We start from the raw sequence: 17,014 nt of genomic DNA, 5'->3' as shown, positions 1-17,014 counted from the left end.
CATACCTGAGTCATTCTTTAATTTTTTTTGTAGAGAAGTCCCCAGTTACGCTGTGGAGTTTTAAAAAGCGCCTCAGGCCGGGCGCGGTGGCTCAAGCCTGTAATCCCAGCACTTTGGGAGGCCGAGACGGGTGGATCACGAGGTCAGGAGATCGAGACCATCCTGGCTAACACGGTGAAACCCCGTCTCTACTAAAAAATACAAAAAACCTAGCCGGGCGAGGTGGCGGGCGCCTGTAGTCCCAGCTACTCGGGAGGCTGAGGCAGGAGAATGGCGTGAACCTGAGAGGCGGAGCTTGCAGTGAGCTGAGATCCGGCCACTACACTCCAGCCTGGGCGACAGAGCAAGACTCCGTCTCAAAAATAAATAAATAAATAAATATAAATAAAAATAAATAAATAAATAAATAAATAAAAAGTGTCTCAATGTGGCTGACCTTGGCAAAGATGGGGAGTGGGATTTGTGAGCTGTGAGCTCACTGCCTACGGGGAGCCCCCACTGCTCTCTGCAATGCCTGGAGTGAAAGCCACAGGTCCCCCATCCCCAGTGAGCAATGCCCCAGAAAAGTGCTTCCTGCCGCCAGCAGCCTATTGCCCCCTGGCTGTGTTATGGCTGCCTAGATCCACCTACCCACCAGGGTTGGCCATCACGCCCACACTGCACCTCACGGCACCACACCCCTGCCATACTGGTGGCCTGGCCTGCTGGGACCCTCCCGAGGAGAGGAGCTGAATTCAGAGACAGCAGGGACTTAGGGGACCTGTCACAAGCTTAAGGCCCCACCTGAGTGTTCCTGCCATGGCAGGCTCGAGGGAGGGTGCTCACTGGGCCTCCTGGGCCTCTCTGCTCACAGCTGCCGAAGTCCTCACCCCAGAGGCTCAGCTAGAGGGGATCAGAGGAGAGTGAAGGGACACTGAGGCTGCGGTGGGGTGTGGGTGGTCTCTCTTCCACGGCCCAGCCTTCCAAGAAGCAAAGGTTTCCTGCAGGGTGGGCTGAGGCAGCTTAGGTGGCAGGTCCCCAGGGGCAGGCTGTGGAGGGGGTGGGAGACCTCAGAGGGTCTGGGCAGCTTCACCCACAAACCTCTCTCATCTTGCCCAGGCAAGCCTGGCTGCAGCATCTACAGCTCAGCATCTGTGGATTTGCAGGTTTAATGGCTTCTGATCTGGTGTCCTCCAAGCCAGCAGCATCACCGTCTCTTCCTTTGCCCTGAATCATCAGGACCGCACTGGCAGAGGAACGCATAGCCAGGCAGCCTTGCTGGTCTCCAGACACGAGGTGGGGGAAGGTGACCCAGCCAGGGCCCAGGGCAGGCTCCCAGGCAGTGACGGTCCTGGCCGTGCCAGAGGCTCATGCTCGCTTTGTTCTGGGAGGCCTGGTCTCCAGGGCCTGTTCTTGGCATCAGGGCTTCAAGGCAGATTTCCAAATTCCAAGCGACCTTTCTTCTGGCCTCCTTAGAGAGAGGCTCCTGCTGGCCTCTGTGTCCATGCACAGCCAGACTGGTCCCTACAGCAGCCCCTAAAAGGACAGCCCAGCCAGGCGCGGTGGCTCACGCCTGTAATCCCAGCACCTTGGGAGGCTGAGGCGGGCGGATCACCTAAGGTCAGGAGTTCAAGACCAGCCTGGCCAATATGGTGAAATCCCATCTCAACCAAAAAATACAAAATTAGGCCGGGCGGTGGCTCAAGCCTGTAATCCCAGCACTTTGGGGAGGCCGAAGACAGGCGGGATCACGGTCAGAGATCGAGACCATCTTGGCTAACACGTAAAACCCCCGCCTCTCTACTAAAAAATACAAAACTAGCCGGGAGTGGGTGGCGGCTTCTGTAGTCCCAGCTACTGAGGCTGAGGCAGGAGAATGGCGCGGAACCCGGAGGCGAAAGCCAGCGAGCTTGAGATCCGCCATACCGCACTCCAGCCGGCTTAAAGAACAAGGCTCCGCTTTCAAAAAAAAAAAAAAAATACCAAAAATTAGCCCGGCATGGTGGTGGCTCTGTAATCCCAGCTACTCAGGACTGAGGCAGGAGAGTCGCTTGAACCTGGGAGATGGAGAGATTGCAGAGCCGAGCCAGCGGCCATTGCACTCCCAGCCTGACAACAAGAGCAAAATCTGTCTCAAAACAGCCCATGTCAGGCCTCAGGTGGTGCAGCCAGCAGGGAGGTGGGGACATAGGCCCTGGGCTGATGCCATCCCTGGCCAGGGCCAGCATCACAGCTTCTTTCCCTAACTGTGTGATTAAACCCACTCGCAGAACATGCCAGGTGCTCCTCCTGGAGACACCCCTGGGAGCCCCTTCCCTCCTGCTCTGTCCTTGTCCTGCCAGGCAGTGTCACCCTGGGGCTACCTGCATTGCGGCCTGGAAATTCCCCATGACGACAGTCTCTTGGGTTCAGCCCCTGCTTCCCAGGGTACCCCCAGCCGAGATTCCTCTGCATCCCTGACTGTTCCTCCACTGAACGTGTTCAGGGGCATCCCCGGCTCTGAAATATCACGACCCATTCCCTGTGCTGAGCTGCCAGGGGCGCCCTGTCCGCCCAGAAGACCACATCCTTCAGTTCTAGGGCATTTCTCTCTCTTATCTTTCTGGAACTCCTGTTAATCGGGGTTTGGACCTTCAGGAATAGTTCCCTAGTTTTCCTAGTGTTTTCCCCTACTTTCTACAGCTTCATCTTTTTCTACTCAGGGAGATTTCCTCAACTTTACCTTCCGTCTCCTGTTTATGTTTTTAGTTCTGCCACCATATTTTGGTTTCCACAAGCCCTCTCTTTCTCCAACCATTGCTTGTTCCTTGGACGCTGTATCTCCTCTTCTCTTGCATGGCAGTGCCTGGTTTCTAGGCTTTTTCCTGCCTTGTGCATCGTTTTCTCCTGGTTCTTTTCTTATGGTTTCTATGTTTCATGTCAGAGGTTTCTCTAAAGTGTCTGGTGACACCTGGCCTCCCCTTCTCTCTGCGTCTTGGCCAGGAAGAGAGGCGGGGGGCAGATCAACATGGACCCTTTAGCACAGCCAGGATCGGCATCTCACCGAGGACCCTCCAGTGTCAGTGGTGGTTGGGGGAATCATTTGTATTTTTTTAATCAGTCTCCAGCCTGGAAGGTCCAGGTCTGGGGACTGCTACCTGGGGCTGTTCTAGCCTGTTGCAGGGTAGAGGAGAGGTACTCCCACTGTCCCCAACTTTGATGGCCCTTCAAGCCCAGCCTGGCCCAGAGCAGCTGGTCACTCATGGAGCAAGAGGAGGGTGAGAAGGGCCCCCCTCTGCCCAGTGCTGCCCTACTGTCCTGCGTAGTCCAGCCAGAGCCCAGGCCTGCACTGCACCCAAGGATGATGGCCTTTGCTGACAGGCCCCGCCTTCTCTGAGGATAGTTTGGGGGCCACATGTTGTCCTTAGAGCTGGTTCACACAGGGTGCCAACCTCACCCTAGGCAGCTTCTCCAAGGTCCCCTGGGAGGGGCTCTGGGCGAGTCTGTCCCCTGGAACTGCTGTGCCTCTCGAGTGTTTGGTGCCCCTGCGAGCCCTCCCCAGGGCCCTGTTCCCCCGTCGTCAGGATGGCGGTGTGGACCCCAGGGACCCCAGGCTCCTTCTTGCCTCAACCATGTGTGATGAGGTCACCCTCACCCAGGACCTTCTGCTCCCCAGCAGGGTCTGACGAAGAAACCGTCACCTTCCCGGGCAAAGCTGAGGGATGCTAAGAGGCTGGCTTGAGAGGTGCCTCTGTTCTCTGCCATGGGCCCCTTGCAGGGGTGGGTCACCCCATCCAGGAGGCATGGCTGTGGGGCCTGAGGGGCACTCAGCTGGCTTGGGGTTGTGGTGATGGGGGGCCTGAGGGTGAACTCACCCAGGCCAGCCTGGGATCCTGAGCCACAGAGGCCTGCAGGAGACAGTACAGGACATGAACCTTGGGGTACCTGCCAGGGCCCTCACTCACATCCAGCACTCCCCACTGCTGCAGGTCCAGCACCCTAGCCAGGGCCCCCAGTCACATCCAGCCTCCCCGCTGCTACAGGCCCAGCACCCTGGCAGACTCCTGTTGCTGCTGGGGAGGATCCTGTCGCCACATCCCAGGTCTGGAGGGTATGACCTGCACTGTTTGTTCTTAGGATCCTGCCCTGAGAAGATGGCCTACTATGGAAAATGCATTGAAACTGTCATCGAGAAACTCGACAAATTTACACCCAAGAGGGACAACCCTGAGCAGTTCCTAGAGGCTGTGGCCATCTCCCTGCAGGTAGGGTCTGCAGGGGGCTCCTGGGAGGCTGCGCCAATGGCACCTGTCATGCAGCTGTTCTCGTTAACAGCATCAAATACCTTCCTAACGATTGCCTTCCTTCCAAACGGGGAGAAGCTGACAGTGTTTTCCACAGAGACCTGCTCTTTGTATAGGGAGGTGCTCCTGGCACCCAGAATGTGTGTCAGGCCAGGCTCTGGTGAAAAGAAGCCTTGGCCAGAACCCGGGATATGACATCCACACTGAGGTTCCATCCTCAGTTAACACAGACGAGAAGGGTCAGCCCTGGAGTGCCCCCATGCCCCACCCCCACTTTGGGGGGCATCTTATCTCGGGAAATGGGTCCTCCATCCCCCAGGGGCCCCAGGGCTGTGGCAGTGAGGGTGGGTGAGGTCACAGCTTGCGCTGTATTTGTGGTAACCGAGACTTGGGAATCACTGACCGGGTCTCCGACAGAGGCAGGGGCTGGCCTGGGCAGTGAGGCCCCCGGGGAACCGAAGGCTGCGGGCATCCATACACATCTCCTTCATCTTCCTACCCACACCTGGAAGAAGTCACAGGCCCACCTGGAGGCTGCCCAACTCTTCAGCTCCTGTCCTCCTGTCCCTGGGTTTTCCTTAGAGCTCCATCCTGGTCCTGGCAACCCCTGCAACCTTGGCAGCCCCACCCCACTCAGGGGCCTCCCTGTCACCCAGTCTTGGCTCCCACGACCAGGTGCTGATCTCACATCTGCCACGTGTCAGTGGCAGGTGCCCAGGGAACAGGAGCTTGGATTGCAGGGCCCCTGCCTCCAGGAATGTGGGACGTGGCTCCATTGGATGGGGCCTCCAGAGGAAGCTGAGCCCACCAGGGGAAATCCTGGGGGGCTGTCTCATGGGCCATCCCAGCCCATCATTGCCCAGGAGCAGAGAGAGGGCACTCGCCCCCTGGAAGGAGGGCGCTCGTAGCAAGTGTGCTAATTCAGGCCGCCTGCCTGTCCTTGCAGGCCACAGCCTTCTGTGCTGCCGTGCTCTGGATGAACTTGGCCTGTGCATGCTGCTTTCTGCGTGGTCCCTGGGGGCTGCCCTGGCCATGCTCCAGCCCCAGCCCTCACTACCTGCTCAGACGCACCTGTGCTGTTCCCCCAGGCCACAGTCTGAGCCCACCTTCCCTTGGGGTAGAGTGAGGGGTTCATCCTTCATTACTTACCCCTAGGGCAGCCTCAAGAAAGCCCAGAGGGGAGGTGTTGTGAGTAGGTTACAAAGGCTGCAGGGGTTGGGGCCAAGGCCTCTGCCATAAGAGAAGGCCTGGGGCCCTGACGCATCCCTGCCCCCAGCTTCTGGAAGAGGCGCCTCCTCCGGCTGGGGCCTGGCAGCAGCAGGGAGTGGAGAAGGGAGCAGGGCCTGTGTGCAGAGCTACAGGCTTCCATGGGCACCTCCTTCCCTCTGCTTCAGCACCCTCCGGCCCCCAGCTCTTTCCCTGAGCCCCTAAGCACCGCGGGGAAGTGACGCAGACAGCTGGGGCCCAGATTCATCTACACTCCTCTTCCCACCTGAAGGCCCCAGCACCACGGGCACACCTCTCGTCCCACCGGCCAGCCCTCCCTACACCCGTCCACAACAGACAATAGTGAAGGCCCAGGTCTCCTTGGCCAGAAACCTGTCCTGGGAGCTGGCATCACCCACCCCACTGCCTGGGCCCACCTGCAGCCCAGCCCCTCTGTCCCGTCCAAGAGCAGCTCCAGCAGCTCCTCCTGTCTGTCCCCTCATTTCCCTCGGGATCTTTCCTGTCAGCCACCCGTGCTGCTACTTCTCTCATCCTAAAAACATTTGTTTAAAGTCCTCTGGGCCAGGCCTGGTGGCTCACTCCTGTAATCCTAGCACTTTGGGAGGCCGAGGCGGGCGGATCACGAGGTCGGGAGATCGAGACCATCCTGGCTAACACAGTGAAACCCGTCTCTACCAAAAACACAAAAAATTAGCCGGGCGTGGTGGCGGGCGCCTGTAGTCCCAGCTACTTGGGAGGCTGAGGCAGGAGAATGGCGTGGACCCGGGAGGCGGAGCTTGCAGTGAGTCGAGATCGTCCCACCGCACTCCCGGCCCCATGCACTCCAGCCTGGGTGACAGAGCGAGACTCTGTCTCAAAAAAAAAATGAAAAATAAAAGTAAAGCCCTCTGTACTCCTCTGCGGCTCCCGCGGTCCCCGCCTTCCAGACATCTAACAGACTCCTTGAAGTCCCTGCCAGGAGCGGCAGCTCTTCCTCCATCCTCCCTCACGCCCCTCCCGGCAGACTTCCCCAGCCCTCCACCCACAGCCGGTCTAAGTCGCCCCCCTCCTCCTTGTTGCCAAATCCAGCGGTGCAGCCTCAGCGCCTCTGACCCAGCTGACCCCGCCCCCAGCTCCGGGCCTTCCAATCAGCTTCCTGGGTACCCCCCCACCCACCAGCCAGGCCTGCCTCTCACCAGGCAGCCTCTCCTTCGCCGGCTCGGGCCTCCCCTGTCGGGTGTGCGGGGTGCTGCACACACTCCTGGTCCCCTCACCTGCTGACAGCTCCTGCTTCTCCCTCATCCTTGACCTCTGCAGAGCCTGGACTCACATCTCCCTGGGTGTACAATGGACACCTCCCGTGTGACCCGTCAGCAGGTGAATGAATTCATGTGACCTCCCCCGAGGCTGCTGATTCTGGTATCCCCAGTTCAGCCGGAGGCCACTCCGTCTCCCCTTGCTTGAGTGGGAACCCTGGCGCCTCCTGGGCGCCCTCATTCCTCTAGCCCACATCTGTCCATCATCAGCTCTGCCTTCAACTCTGCCGCATGTGCACTCTGCTCCAGCGGCACTGGTCTCCTAGTGTTTCTGGAACATTCCACGTGCTCCCCGCTGCACTAACTGTTGCCTCCACCTGAGAAACTTTCCCCCTGACGCTCTCTTGGCCTGCGCAGCCACACAGCACCTTGGCAGGGAAAGGGAGTGTGTTTACCCCTTCCTCAAGCAAAAAGTGGTAAAGTTCATGCCTTTATTTCTTGATCATAACCATTACAGAAAAATGAGTTTGTTACAACAAATAGTTTGGGTTTGGGTTTGTTTTCTATAACCCACAGATTATTAATGGTAGATGAGACTAGTTGCTACCTGGCAAGTCACAACGTGACGACCGCAGGTGTGCGTTTCCACAGGGAGCCTGGCACACCGATAATACTAGCAAACTGGCAGAGGCAGACACAACGGATCATCCAGGGGCTGCCCAGCACGGGCACAGATGCTCCCATTGGTGGCAAGGAGGCTTGTTCCTCAGAGGCACTGGTTTTTCAGATCCTTTCTTTTTTTTTTTTTTTTTTTTTGAGACGGAGTCTCGCTCTGTGGCCCAGGCTGGAGTGCAGTGGCGTGATCTTGGCTCACTGCAAGCTCTGCCGCCTGGGTTCATGCCATTCTCCTGCCTCAGCCTCCCGAGCAGCTGGGACTACAGGTGCCCGCCACCACGCCTGGCTAATTTTTTGTATTTTTCATAGAGATGGGGTTTCACCATGTTAGCCAGGATGTTCTCCATCTCCTGACCTCGTGATCTGCCCGCCTTGGTCTCCCAAAGTGCTGGGATTACAAGCGTGAGCCACCACGCCCGGCCTTTGAAAAGCCCTCACAAGCCTGAGTGGAATGGTGCGTTGGATCCTGATCCAGTTTGGACAACTCATTTTCCTCTCCAGCTGTCAAGAAACTGTTGCAACTCACTGATTTTGCTAGGCCAAGGCTCAAGGCTGCCACTTGCCAGAAAATTACACAATACATAAACCAAATGGCAGACTCTGGACAGCAGACTGCGGTGAAAGGCAGTGTTTTGGGTTAAATTGTGCCCCCCCCCCACCAAAAAAATACTAAGCCAGGCACGTACCTAGTCTCAGTTACTAGGATGTCTAGAGAAGGAAGATCCACTTGAGCCTAGGAGTTCGTGTCCAGTTTGGGCAACATAGCAAGATCCCATTTCTCTCTAAAAGAAAAAAAATGAGCCAGGTATGGTGGCTCATGCCTGTAATCTCAGCACTTTGGGAGGCTGAGGTAGGAGGATTGCTTGAGGCCAGCAGTTTGAGACCAGCCTAGGCCACACAGCGAGACCTTTTCTCTATAAAAAAAAATATAAAAATTAGCCAAACATAGTGGCACGTGCTTGTAGTCCCAGCTACTGGGGAGCTGAGGAAGGAGGATTGCTTGAGTCCAGGAGTTAAAAGCTACCATGAGCTATGATTGCACCACTGCACTCCAGCCTGGGTAACAGAGTAAGATCCTAGCTCTTAAAAAAAATGTTGAAATTCTAACCCCTGGTTACCTATGAATATGACTTTTTTTAGAAATACAGTCTGTGCAGATGTAATTAAATTAAGGATTTAGAGATGAGATCTGTTACAAACCACTGTGGGACTGACTAGCCACCTGTCCCTTTGCATCTTGGGTGCACCCAACGTCAAGTCCAAGAAGACACAGGTTCTTGCTGTGAGAGTAATTGGCTCTCATGCTTTCAGCGTGGATTGCCAGTTAGCTCTCCACGGAGATCCACTGCTGCTCTCCCGGGCAGGTAGGGAGCACTTGTTCCCCTACACCCTCCCCAACCTCATGTGCAGGCAAAAATTGTTATCTCTGCCAGTCAAATAGGTGGGAAAAGTCACTTTATGTATTTTTTTTTTTTTTAATTTTTTGAGACACTCCCTCACCCAGGCTGCAGTGCAGCTCATGGCTACCTCCACCTCCAGGTTCAAGAAATTCTCGTGCCTCAACTTCCCAAGTAGCTGGAATTACAGGCATGAGCCACCGCACCCAGCCATCATTTCTCTTGTTACATTTTCCTAAATTTTGAAGCAATATGTATTTCACTTTGAACCATCTGTTCGGACCTGTATCTGTTAGGAAACTGTGTTTGGATCCAATAAAATCCAGAGAAGCAGTAACTTTAATCAATTAAAGGTATCTTTGCTCACATGAGAAGCAGTCTGCAGACAGGCAGTCTAGAGTGGCTTCAGCAGTTCCATGGTGCCATGAGGAACTCATTCCATTCCTCTCCACGCAGCCAGCCTTAACACGTACTATTGCCTCATAGTCACTAAATGGCTGCCCTACCTCCAGCATTGCATCGATATCCCAGGTGAGGAGAGGGGAAAGGCAAACAGTATAAGGCATATGCCAGCTGAATCTACCTTCCTTTCGAGGTGCTTTCTTGGAGGCCACACCTTGCAATTTGTCATTCCATTTTACTGATTAAAACTGTCACATGGCTCTATCATCAAGGAGAGTTGCAAAATATGGTTTCAGCTGAACATATTACCATGCCCAACAGGACGGCATTCTTTCTGTTAGGTGGGAAAGAAGGTAGAAGGGATGCTGTGTGGCCCTGCAGCCTCCGTTTCCTTTGCCTGCTTTTCTAACTGACTTCAGGCTTTGCGTTACTGATGAGCAAGTATTGGTGACATGAATCACAAATCCTGTTGTTAATTAGCCTCCTGGCCCCGCACCCTTCCCCTGCACCCCCTCCCCGCAACCCACCCCGGCCTGGCCCTGGTCTAGCTCTTCCCCAACACTGTGAGTCCAGCAGACAAGTGCACTTCTGGAGGTGCTAAGAGACCCCTGCAGCGATGGTGAATGCTGGACCCTTCACTACTGAGAGCCTGCTGCTGTCCCTGGTTGGGGACTGAGGAGCCCTGAACTTGACCAAGGCCCAAGATTTTATCACAGACTCAGAGACTCCTGGGCAGCCACAGGCCGGTCTCAGCGACTGAGGCTGGTTCCCCATTAGGAGCCCACTCCTGTGGCAAGGGCCTCCCCTGCCTCTTCTGGGAGAGAGAGCCCACCTGGCCTAGGCCCATCTCTGCTGGCCGGGTCAGAAGGACCTGGTCCAGGGCCCCTGAGGCATGTGTCACCCCTTGTCCCCAGTCCCAGGCCCCTCTCTGTGAATAGGCTGGGCACCACGTGTCCTGGCGGCCGCCAGCCCAGCATTAGTGGCAAGGACCTGGCTGTGGGCCTGGCCCGGCCTGGCATGGACTGGGATGTCATTTACTAGCTTCTCACTTGGCTCTGCAGCTTCCAGGACCCTCTGGCCCAGTGTGGCCCTGCCCAACCCGCCTTGCCTGGGGCTGATGGCACAGGGCTCAAGGCTCTGACCTTATTAAAAATGCATGCTCACACTTCCGAAACACAGACGTCATTGATGAGAAGTGGAGTCGCCGTTGCCTGAGCCGGGGAGGCCAGAGGAGGTTGTCAGCAGCGTCCCGCAAAGTCATCACCCTCAGCGGCCATGCTGACTCACTGCTCTCGGAAGGGTCTGTCCTGGCTCCTGGGCTCCTCTGACAAGATGTTGTCAGTTACACGGGGGGAGGTCAGTGCCCTCGGTGTGGGTACAGCCTGGCAACTGCAGGAAACTGAGAGGGAAACTGAGGTGCCAACCCCCAGCAGAGCCCCTCCTGGCAGCTCAGTTGGGGAGCCCTCACCCACCAAGCCCCCTCTCCGTGCCCAGCCCCACTCACAGGATGTCACTGGGTCCCCGTGATCTATGTATTCTCTTTCCTCTCTGGCGAGCGCCCAGGTGACCGTCTAGCCAGGAAAGGGACAGTAAACAAGCCATGCCGCGACTGGGACAGGCCATGTCCCGCGAGGACTGGTCAGGAGCACAGTCCTCACAGCCGTGGGGTGATAGTGCCAGGAGGAGGTCGCAGGCAGAGGGAACAGCCAGTTCCCTGATGAGGAAACAGGAGGCCAGTGTGACTGGAAGAGAGCCAGGGCGGGCCAGGGACTCCGAGGGAGCTGGGCATGCCCATGCAGGGCCTCGCTGGCCACAGTGAGGAAGGACGCCTGAGACGACATCCATCTGAGAAACCTCGCCCTGACTGCTGGGTCGAAAAGAGACTTGAGGGGAAGCAAGAGGAGAGGCAGGGAGAGCAGCCGGGGTCCCCCAGCCAAGGGGCCAGGAAGAGAGACAGAGAGACACGCTGGGATCAGGGAACCGTGTTTACTGCGCCACGAGGTTGGTGGGGGCAGCTTGGGCGGAGCCCAGGAGGCTGGTTTCAGACGCACTCATGTGAGACGTCTGCCCCAGTATCCAGGAGAGGCCCAGCGGCAGCAGGATCGAGGTTTTTGAGTTCAGGGAGCGGTGCCGGCTGGGGTGTCCATTTGGCAATCAGAATGCTGTCAGCCTTGAAGCTGGCTGTGATCACTCAGAAAGTAGATAACGAACAGACGTCACCATAGGGGAACTGCACCCTGAGCCCCTCCAATATGTGGAGGCTGAGAAGACAAAGAGGCACCCGCAATGGAGTCCTAGAACGAAGGGCTGTCCCCGGGAGAACGTTGCTACCAGCTGGCATTCCAGGGGGAGTCCAGAAACCAGTCCTGGCACTCCCAGGAGAAAGGGATTTAAATTTAACACGGGGAACCTTGTGCTTAAAGCCGTTGCAAGGGCTGGAAGAACTCATGCTGAGTCAGTCCTGGCTCCCAGCTGGTCAGGGCACTGCAGGGAGCAGCTGCCCACCACATGGAGTGGGAGAGGCAGGGGCGAGCAGAAGGCTCTGGGAAGCCCAGCATCTACCACCCCTGGGGAGCTGAGGAAAAGAGGCGTCCCCCAACCTTGCCCCTGCCATTTCTCCCATAAGTGTGTATCTTGCTAGCAGAGTCCAGGCTGCACCCAGAACCCCAGAGGCAGAGCTGCTGAAGCGTGTAGTTCTCAGGCCTCCAGCCCCTGCACTGCAAGGGCAACACTAGAAGGGTGTGGAAATGGCCCTATTTGCAGAGCAGTACCCAAAATGTTCTCGTTCACATGTGTGGAAACCGAGGCCCCACAAGGTCATGTGGCTTGTCCAGAATGCTTCAGGGTAGATCGTTACCCTGTTGTTGTTTTTTTTTTTTAAGACAGAGTCTCACTCTGTCGCCCAGGCTGGGGTGCAGTGGACGGATCTCAGCTCACTGCAAGCTCCGCCTCCCGGGTTTCTGCCATTCTCCTGCCTCATCCTCCCGAGTAGCTGGGACTACAGGCCCCACCACCGCCTCGGCTAGTTTTTGTATTTTTTAGTAGAGATCAAGTTTCACTGCAGTTAGCCAGTGATGGTCTCACCTCCTGACCTCGCGGATCCGGGCCTCGCCTCGCCTCCCAAAGGCTGGGATTACAGGCTTGAGCCACCGCGCCCGGCCTACCCTGTTGTTATCTTATTGTAAAAGCAACTGAAGGGCTGGGTGGGGTGGCTCACACCTGTAATCCCAGCACTTTGGGAGGCCGAGGCAGGCGGATCACATGGGGTCAGGAATTTGAGACCAGCCTGGCCAAAATGGTGAAACCCCATCTCTACTAAAAATACAAAAAATTAGCCAGATGTGGGTGGCTGGAGTCTAGTCCCAGCTACTCGGGAGGCTGAGGCAGGAAAATTGCTTGAACCCGGGAGGCGAAGGTTGCAGCAAGCTGAGATGAGAAGGTTGCAGTGAGCCACTGCACTCCAGCCTGGGCAATGGAGCAAGACTCCGTCTCAAAAAAAAAAGCAACTGAAGAAATCACAAAAGAAAAGATAGATTTGATCTAAAATAAAAGTAAAATTCCGGCCTGGTGCGGTAGCTCACGCCTGTAATCCCAGCACTTTGGGAGACCAAGGCGGGTAGATCATGAGGTCAGGAGATCAAGACCATCCTGGCTAACACGATGAAACCCCATCTCTACGAAAAATACAAAAAACTAGCCGGGCGTGGCAGTGTGTGCCCGTAGTCCCAGCTACTCGGGAGGCTGAGGTAGGAGGATGGCATGAACCCGGGAGGCGGAGCTTGCAGTGAGTCAAGATCACGCCACTGCACTCCAGCCTGGGCGACAGAGAGAGACTCCGTCTTGGGGAAAAAAAATATATATATATATATATTTATTGTGGTAAAATACACATGACGTAAAATGTACCACTGTAGCCATTTTTCAGTGTAGAGTTCCCTGCGGTTAGGCACGTTCCCACTGTTGTGCATCCATCACTGCCGTCTATCTGCAGAAGCTTTTCACCTGAGCAAACTGAAGCTCTGTCTGCATTAGGCGACTCTCATGCCTGCCGGCCCCTGGCGCCCTCTGCTCTGCCTCGATGCGGTGGCCTGTTCTCATTAGCTGGAACCTCACAGTACTTGTCCCTTGTGTCATTCCTTGCACTGCCTCATCATCTTTGTTTATTTCTGTTTTTGCCCCTACCTCACCTCACCAACGCAGGAGAATCTGGGGACCAGTCCCTGAGTGGGGAGGCACTGCCAGCTGCCCTGGGGACCCGACTAACTGGCCCTTAGCAGCCCTGGGGCCGCTCCACCCCTGCCTTTGCCCAAGTTTCCCACCCCCACCGCTGCCCTCTCCTCCCGGCCCAGCCAGGGCCCCCCACCGGCTATTTCTCTTCCAGGCTCTGAGTCCCCAGACGCAGAGCTTTGTTTTGGAGGTGCTGTCTGGGTGCCTCGAGTACCGGAAGCTGCTGACCATCGTGGTGGATGCCTTCTACGTGGAGGATGGCCGACTCTGCCTGCGGGTTGACCACAGCCGCTTCATGGGTACGTGCCCGACTGGTCCCCAGGGCCAGGCCACAGAGACCGTTCACTCAGGCTCTCTGCGGAAAGGCCTGGCAGGCAGGCGGCGGGCGGGCGGTGCAGCTCCCGTTCCTGCCCTTGCACTAGAGACTTCCTGGGCCCTCGCCTCACTTGGTCCTCACGGGGCAGACCAGGACCTTGGAGACAGGGAACTAATGCCCCAGGGCAGCCGGACCTGGCTCTGCCAACCCAGTTTAGGGCATCCAGCTCCCAAAGGCAGCCTGGACAACACGAGAGCCTTCCGTAGGCTGACCCCTAGCCACCACTGACCCCAAGGCCTTTGGACAAGATGGGCCCTGTGGCTGCAGTCTGGACAGTCCTATGGGGGATTGAATACAAGAGACTCGCTGCCTGGGCTTCCTGTAGCCTCTGACAGCTGTCTGCTTTCATGGGGCAGGACGACCATTGCAAGCCAGGTGGCCCGTGCTGCTGGGGGGCGATCAGGGCAGTCCTGAGACCCTGCACAGGGTCTTGCTGCCCCTGTCCAGGAAGGGAGAGGAGTGGGGCGAGCACTGTAGGGTACTGGGAAACTGAGCGGAGCCGTTGGTGCCAGTCCTGAGCTAGGCTCCTGTCCCCGACCCCTTGCCACCCAGCTGGAGCCTTATGATGGGCAGTGCATCTAGGCTGCAGGCTAGCGGCCTGTTACAGTTCCTGCCTTGGAGTAAACTTGGGCCCAGGTTTATTCACGTTCTAGCTGGCTTGAGGTGACAACGGAGCTGCTCAGAATTGACAAACAAGTCCAAAATGATTTCGCTTTTACCTGGGGAGCCTTTGCAAATTCTGAGAACTTATCAGATGGGATTATTTGACGAAGTGCTTTGCAACCACAAATGCATTGCACTCTAAGACAATGTTGTTTGTGGTCGCTGATCATTTTCAGGTGGGCACCAGAGGGGTGGAGGTTTTCCCGTGGCTGTGTGCCCTGACATGGTGGAGGCCTTGGGCTCCAGTCCCACCATGCCCCTGGTGCCCCTGTGATGTCCCTGAGCCTCTGACAGGTCCCCTGTTTTCTAGTGATCTGCTACCTAGCCACATTCCTGCTGGAGGAACTCGGCTTCCAGCTGTTCTGTAACATCATCAAGTCCCAACCTGTGGATAAGATGTGCAAGGTGAACCGCCCCTACCTGCCCACCAGGCCACGAGGCCCACGGGTGAGGTCCATCTGATCCTCGCCCACCTTTCACCATTCTGGTTGGTTTTAATGAAAGAAACTCTGGTGGTTTTCTTTTGTATTTCAAAGAAGTAACAAGCCAGTCGTGCTGGCGCCCGTCTGTAGTCCCACCTGCTTGGGAGGCTGAAGCGGGAGGATCACTTGAGTTCAGGAGTTTGAGGCTGCAATGAGCAATGATTGAACCACTGCACTTGGGCCTGGGTGACAGAGCAAGACCCTGTCTCTAAAAATCAAAGAAACAACAACAACAACAAAAAAACCCAATGCACACCAACTAGTGCGGCTAAATGCACTGCCTTTGTCCTGGGGAAATCCGATTCCGCTCCTGGGGGGGGCCTCTTCTGACTTGTAACAGGCCCAGAACAGCCTCTCCTCCCTGTGTAGCTTTAGGGGTCCCAGGGAATTGGTTCGGGGTCAGTTCTGAGGATTGGCACCCCGAGGGGGAGCCTGCGGGAGCCCCCGCCCCTGACTGCCTGGGGCCACTTGCACGGGAAGCTGGCACACACAGGCCTCCGTACCGAAACGTCTGGGCCTGGGCCTGCTGCTCGTGCTGGCTGCTGCCCACTCCCACTGACTGCCAGGTTTCCCCGGACACTCATCATGCCTGTTCTTGCTCCATTTTTTTTTTTTTTTTTTTTTTTTGAGACGGAGTCTCGCTGTGTCCCCCAGGCTGGAGTGCAATGGCGCGATCTCGGCTCACTGCAAGCTCCGCCTCCCGGGATCCCGCCATTCTCCTGCCTCAGTCTCCTGAGTAGCTGGGACTACAGGCGCCCGCCATCGTGCCCGACTAATTTTTTTGTATTTTTAGTAGAGACGGGGTTTCACCGTGTTAGCCAGGATGGTCTCGATCTCCTGACCTTGTGATCCGCCCGCTTCGGCCTCCCAAAGTGCTGGGATTACAGGCGTGAGCCACTGCGCCCGGCTTGCTCCATTCTTACAATGACCCAGCGAGGTTGCTCCTACATGGTACTCATCCCAGGGTTGCGGAAACTGGAGCACAGAGAGGATAAGTAATTTGCCCAACATCACACAGCAGGAGGGTAGCACAGCCAATTCTCACACTAGGCTTTTAGCCACTGGCTTGCTCCTCCTTACTCTGCGTAGAGGGTACAGTTTCAGCTGAGGAGAGTCACTCCCTGGAGAAGAGAGTGGGAAAGCCCTTGGGCCCAGACCTTCAAGGTCTCTCTTGAAGGAAGCAACTAGTTCTTCAGGGGGTGTTCCAAGCCTGGAGAAGTGGGAGAGACCTGGAATGGCAGAGCCCACCAGGATTGCAGCCCCAGAGATCTGGGACCGGTGGTTCACAAAGTGCCTCGGCCACCTAACAGGTGAAGGGAGGGAGAGTGCAGCCCCGAGCCAGCACTGTGTACGTCAACGACATGTTTTCCATCCACATGGAAATGTAAGTAATTCATGACGCGTACACATTTGTATAGTTAGCTTAAGCAAGGTCTTCATTTTAATGAAAAAGCAGCAAAACTGATGGCATTTTCTGGGAGACACCTGGAGACTGAGCTGGGGCCAGCTTCCATGGAAACCAGAAACCAGACCCTGGAAACAAGCAGGTACTGATGTCTGCTCTTCTGTTACAATCTTGATATTCTTTTTTTGTTTGTTTGTTTGTTTTTTTTGAGACGGAGTCTTGCTCTGTGCCCCAGGCTGGAGTGCAGTGGCGCGATCTCGGCTCACTGCAAGCTCCGCCACCCGCCCCCCCCGGGTTCACGCCATTTTCCTGCCTCAGCCTCCCGAGTAGCTGGCACTACAGGCGCCCACCACCTCGCCCGGCTAATTTTCTTGTATTTTTAGTAGAGACGGGGTTTCACCGTGTTAGCCAGGATGGTCTCGATCTCCTGACCTCGTGATTCGCCCGTCTCGGCCTCCCAAAGTGCTGGGATTACAAGCTTGAGCCACCGCGCCCGGCTTATCTTGACATTCTTAATAATTGCTGAACAGGCGGGGCATGGTGGCTCATGCCTATAATCCCAAAACTTTGGGAGGCCAAAGCTGGGAGATTGCTTGAGCCCAGGAGGTTGAGACCAGCCTGGGCAACATAGAAAAACCTCATCTCGCCGGGCGTGGTGGCTCA

At 56.3% G+C, this 17,014-nt stretch overlaps 1 protein-coding gene across 4 annotated transcripts in view; it reads left to right on the top strand.

Moving 5' to 3' along the window:
* CFAP99 (cilia and flagella associated protein 99) overlaps window positions 1–17,014 on the top strand; it is a 44,816-nt gene that overhangs the window by 4,337 nt on the left and 23,465 nt on the right. For 2 of the 4 annotated variants that reach the window (XM_017955719.3, XM_017955720.3), the window contains exons 2-4: window positions 4,096–4,223; window positions 13,580–13,724; window positions 14,775–14,911. In XM_017955719.3, the coding sequence (XP_017811208.3) occupies window positions 4,113–4,223; window positions 13,580–13,724; window positions 14,775–14,911 (393 nt within the window). In that variant the 5' untranslated portion in view covers window positions 4,096–4,112. Of the gene's footprint in view, window positions 1–4,095; window positions 4,224–13,579; window positions 13,725–14,774; window positions 14,912–15,775; window positions 16,331–17,014 lie in introns of those variants that run through there. The other 2 variants (XM_003890881.3, XM_031664781.1) reach the window with 2 other exon arrangements.

The sequence above is a fragment of the Papio anubis genome, chromosome 3, assembly GCF_008728515.1.
Source record: "Papio anubis isolate 15944 chromosome 3, Panubis1.0, whole genome shotgun sequence".
Taxonomy (NCBI): domain Eukaryota; kingdom Metazoa; phylum Chordata; class Mammalia; order Primates; family Cercopithecidae; genus Papio; species Papio anubis.
This window is presented reverse-complemented; position numbering and strand designations above follow the sequence as displayed.